Here is a 5,273-nt window from a genome sequence, read left to right as displayed (position 1 = left end):
TGTTATAATTAAAAGTTAGAATCAAGATTCAATTGCTTTAAAAAAAATTAATTTTGAGTTAATTTTATAACTATCAGTAAACTTTTTTTATACTAATATCTAATTATATTTTTATATACAAAGAGAAAATAATATTATTTTTAAATAGCAGGTATAAAAATTAATTATTTCTATTTGTGCAACAAACTTAACAGTTAACACCTAGTTAAACGTAAAAATATACACGTTAAATTGTTTTAAATTTTAGATAACGAATATTAAAATTAATTATTAATAAAAAATTAAATTTTTTCATATAAAAATAATAACTAAAAATCTTATTATTTGATTTTTTATCTATAGAATCCTTAGTTTTCTTAGCTATAGATTTTTGTCAATCTACGGCCTTTTTTTAAAAGTAATTTGATTTTATATTTCTGTAATATTATTACGGATAAAAATACTAGTTAATCAATAATACTAAAAAGACAAAAAAAATCATTAGAATTTATCTTATTTAATATTTATTAATTATTATTATAATATTTATTAATTATTATAATAATTAATAAATATTAAATAAGGTCAATTTTGTTTATTTTTATTTTTTTTTTATCAAATATTTTTGCAAAATAAATATATGTGAATCTATGTACCTTTAACCTCAAGTAGACCAAGATACCACACATATTTACAAAGAAAAAATATTAGAAAATGATCATAATTTATTAATTTGGTCATTATTTAATTATTAATTCAAATTTTTATCAACGAATTATAATTTAGATGACATAATTTTTTTATATTCATTTAGAGGTTATAAGTTCAAAAAATTAACTCAAATTCTTTAGTTTAATAATTAAATAATAACAAAAAATAATAAATTTTAATAGTCCTACTATTTTTAGTTACAAATAAACCTAGTTAATATATTTGATCTATCTAGACTATAAATATTTTTGTCAAGTGGTAATGTGTGCTCCATCACCAATATTAGACTGCAAATATGATTTGTATTATACATACTACTCATTCGAGTTTTTCTTTTTCAATACTAAATTATTCTCCTTTCTATTATTAGAAAGAAAATAAAATTTAAGTAGCCTACTTCATTCAATAATTAAAAAGAGTGAAAAAATAAAGTGTTATTTAAATTATTTTTTATTAATTTAATATTGATAATAATTAATTTTAATAAGAATACATAAAGAGTACATAAAATATTTTATTTTTTTTTGTATTCTCTTTTTATGTATTTTACTGTAATTAATTACTATCAACATTAAATTAATAAAAAAAATTGAAGTAACAACTAGCGCATACAAAAATTATAGAAAAAATATAAATAGACAACAATATTGTTGAATAATATGAACAATGAGGTTAAAAAAAATTAATCTTAAATTTAATTAATGACATGATATATTTTAATTAAATTGGACCAATTTTAAAATTTATTATTCATATTATTCGAAAAAATCATTAATTACCTATCATAACCCAAAACAATATTATAATAAAGTAAGTAGTGATCTGAATAATAAGAAGAGAATTTCATTACCAATAAGTGTCTGTGTCTCTTGCTTCAACTCTTTGCTAGTTTCCTCTTTATAAGCCAAGTCTCTGAGACTCTCTCCGTCTTAACTCACTCTAGGATACATACATAAATACTCTTTCATCTTATTACTCGCCTCTTCAACCATGGAAATAGACATGATTGACATCCATAACCTTGAATTCTCCGGCTACAGTACCACCACCACAACCACCACTCCCTCTTCCGACGAAGACCCTGCCTACACCAACTGGACCCACTGGTCCCCCCTCGTCAATTGGGAAGCCATTGCCGCCCCTCATGATGACTTCCACCACCTCATCGACTCAATCATCGACCATCACCATGCCACCACCCCCCTCCACCTCACGCCCGACGACGATGACGAAGACGACACAACCACCGCCAACACAGTCGAAGATGAATCGCCACCACTTCCAACAACACCAACCCCTACCATCGCCGGCGAAAATGAAACAAAAGGCCTGAGGCTAGTGCACCTCCTCATGGCCGCAGCAGAAGCCCTCACTGGCACCACCAAGAGCCGTGACCTGGCTCGAGTGATATTGCTTCGACTCAAAGAGTTGGTTCCTTTCAGCAACACCAGCAGCAGCACAGGGGCCACCAACATGGAAAGACTCGCGGCGCATTTTACCCAGGCACTCCAAGGTTTGCTAGATGGCGCAGGGGGTGGTGGCGCACACAATAATCACAGTAACAATAACAAACAATATAGTTACGGGTCCCACCAAACGGAAACTCTAACAGCATTCCAACTGCTTCAAGACATGTCTCCTTACGTCAAGTTCGCCCACTTCACCGCCAATCAGGCCATTCTTGAAGCCATCGCACACCACAGACGGGCCCACATCGTCGATTTCGACATCATGGAAGGTATCCAGTGGGCCTCACTCTTGCAGGCCCTGGCCTCTCATAACAAAACAGCCTCACCTGGCCCACACCTCCGCATCACTGCATTGTCCAGAACCGGCTCAGGCCGGAGATCCATTGCCACCGTACAGGAAACAGGCCGGAGGCTCACCGCCTTCGCCGCTTCCCTAGGGCAGCCCTTTTCCTTTCACCACTGCAGGATGGACCCCGACGAAACGTTTCGGCCCAACGGGCTGAAACTCGTTCGCGGAGAGGCTTTGGTGTTCAATTGCATGCTCAACCTCCCGCATTTGCCTTACAGAGCGCGCGATTCGGTTGCGTCATTCTTGAACGGCGCGAAGGATTTGAGTCCTGTGCTGGTGACGATGGCAGAAGAGGACGTTGGGCCGGTAGGAGTGGATGCTGGATTTGTGGGCCGATTCATGGACTCACTGCACCACTACTCGGCGTTTTATGATTCGCTTGAAGCCGGGTTCCCAATGGAGGGTCGGGCCCGGGCTTTGGTTGAACGGGTATTTCTTGGACCGAGAATAGCAGCGTCGTTGGGGAGGATATACCGAACAAGTGAGGGGAAGGAAGAAAGAGGGTCGTGGAGGGAATGGTTGTGTGGTATGGGGTTTAAGGGAGTACCTTTAAGCTCAGCCAATCAGAGCCAAGCGAAACTTCTAATAAATTTGTTCAAGGACGGTTACAAATTGGAACAGTTAGGTCCCAATCAGTTAGTGTTGAGTTGGGAATCACGCCGTTTGTTTTCTGCATCTGTTTGGTCTTCTTCTTCCTCCCACTCTCAGATTGAACAATTGTAGTCTTTAATTATCAGACTCACATTTTCATTTGGCTTCCCACTCACATTTTTTCTGTTTTGTGCAAATATCTATCATCATTTTTCATGTCATATTGCATGCTTGTTTATTATTTTTCATTAGTAGTAATTTTCTTTGTTTAGGGTTAGGTACTCCATCAGTAACCCTAATTATTGTTTATTTTGTTTCTCACACACGTCTATGATTACTTTCATGGATCATGGACTTGAGAGCAAATTATTTTCATGAACATTGTTACTTTGCCTATTATGGTGTATTATTGAAGTAGGGTTCCTTTTCCTTTTTTCCGCCCCTAATTGAAGAATTAATTATTGAAAATAAAACGCATGTTTCTAAAAAGAATGTGCTGGCTATTAGGGTTAGGAAAATTGATTAAAGTTGTTCAATGTGATTTATTTATATGGTTTTTTGGTATTCATGCCTAGGTGAAAACCTAGCTATATATGATTCACGTTGGAATTTGAATAAGCTTATCTGTCAGCATAGAGTAATAGGTTGATGTCAAAGAGGGTTATTATAAAGAAGACGTATACTAAAGAAGGCGTATACTATCGGAATTCTAATTGTGCCTTCTCTGGACTTCAATAGGACTCTAGTTTTTGTAGTAGCTAGGAGGAGTAGTACAGTAGTACTTAACCATTAGTATCATTTATTTTTTCGACTTTTTTTCGTTGACCTTATCACTCTTAAAACGGAAACATGCATGTATTACTTATTTAGTAGTTTTCTTTTTATGGCATTCATGAGTCATTTCTCCTTCTCACATATCTCCTTCTACTTTGCCTTCTTTTATCATCATCCTTTATTTCTTTTTTTTTCTCCACTCTTCTAATTTGTTTCACTCTGTATATGTATTAATTAATTTTAGGTAAATGTCAATATGGTAATTGACACCTTAAAAGATATGAATGTTAAATAAATAAGATTTAAAGTACGATGATAAAAATAATTATATACTAAATATATATTTAAAAAAAATTCAAAAAGATGAGATGATTGAAATGATTTTTTAAAGATTATTTTGATTAGTAATATAAACTTTTAAGTATCACTTTAGTATTTTATTCATAATTTATCAAATAAAGTAAAAATAAGTACTCATAACTTTTTAATACTAATTAAACAATAATGGATACTTTGCTAAGATATTTTGACAAACAATGCATTTTTTTTCACTATTTCACCTATTTTAGGTGTTGAGACACTTTGTCATTTGAAGTAAAAAAAAAAAAAACAAAGTGTTATAAAGATTAATTTCACCAAACTGAAGTGATTTAGTTAACATACTCAGTATTAGTTATTGGTTAGAAATTAACTTACTGTTTATTGTTTTACTTAATAATATTGCTATAAAACTAATTTATCTAAAAATTTGTCACCAAAAAAAAAATTTATCTAAAAATTTAAGTTAATAAAAAAATAGATAAATAATTATATTTTAACACACTCTCTCATATAAAAATTCTTTTTTAATTTATATAAATTTTTGTATAAATTTTTTTTTATTTATCTTGTGTTATTTTTTTTTAGAAATAATAAAAATTTAGATATTATGTCATGAAATTACTTCTCCAAAACACTTAACTGATAGAGAAAAAAAATACTATATATCTAACAATTACTATGTTGTCATTTGTCAAGCTATTAGTGTAGCTATATGCATATAAACATATTTATCTGTTCTCTATTTTGTTTTATCTTGTTTCTTATTTAAGAAATACAGGTGAAATACTATCTTATTTTATTTTAGATTAATGTGGTAACCCTTCTTGGTTCTTATAAAATATGTTGATAATTTTTTTCTCATATAACATTACTCTAAATTTGTTGCGGTATAATAAGTGTCCTTAATCATAAGTATAATTTGTTTATTAGTTAGAGAAAATCAAAAAATAAAATATAATAAAATTACTTGCGTAATTTTTTATTTAAAAGAAAAGTACTTATGAACTATGGAAGCAAGAAAGAATAATGAAATATACACGGTATATACCACCAATGTATAAAACAAAAAAGAATTCAGT

The 5,273-nt window shown here is 31.3% G+C and overlaps 1 protein-coding gene across 1 annotated transcript; it reads left to right on the top strand.

Annotated features, from left to right (window-relative positions):
• Window positions 1–1,618: 1,618 nt before the first annotated feature.
• Window positions 1,619–3,320, top strand: LOC112762470 (protein NODULATION SIGNALING PATHWAY 2-like). The gene has a single exon (XM_025808308.3). The coding sequence runs from the start codon at window positions 1,681–1,683 to the stop codon at window positions 3,229–3,231; it is 1,551 nt and encodes a 516-aa protein (XP_025664093.1). The 5' UTR covers window positions 1,619–1,680; the 3' UTR covers window positions 3,232–3,320.
• The last annotated feature ends 1,953 nt before the right edge of the window (window positions 3,321–5,273 follow it).

This window comes from Arachis hypogaea, chromosome 17 (assembly GCF_003086295.3).
Source record: "Arachis hypogaea cultivar Tifrunner chromosome 17, arahy.Tifrunner.gnm2.J5K5, whole genome shotgun sequence".
NCBI lineage: Eukaryota > Viridiplantae > Streptophyta > Magnoliopsida > Fabales > Fabaceae > Arachis > Arachis hypogaea.
The sequence above is the reverse complement of the archived record's forward strand: the minus strand, read 5'-3'. Positions and strand labels throughout refer to the sequence as shown.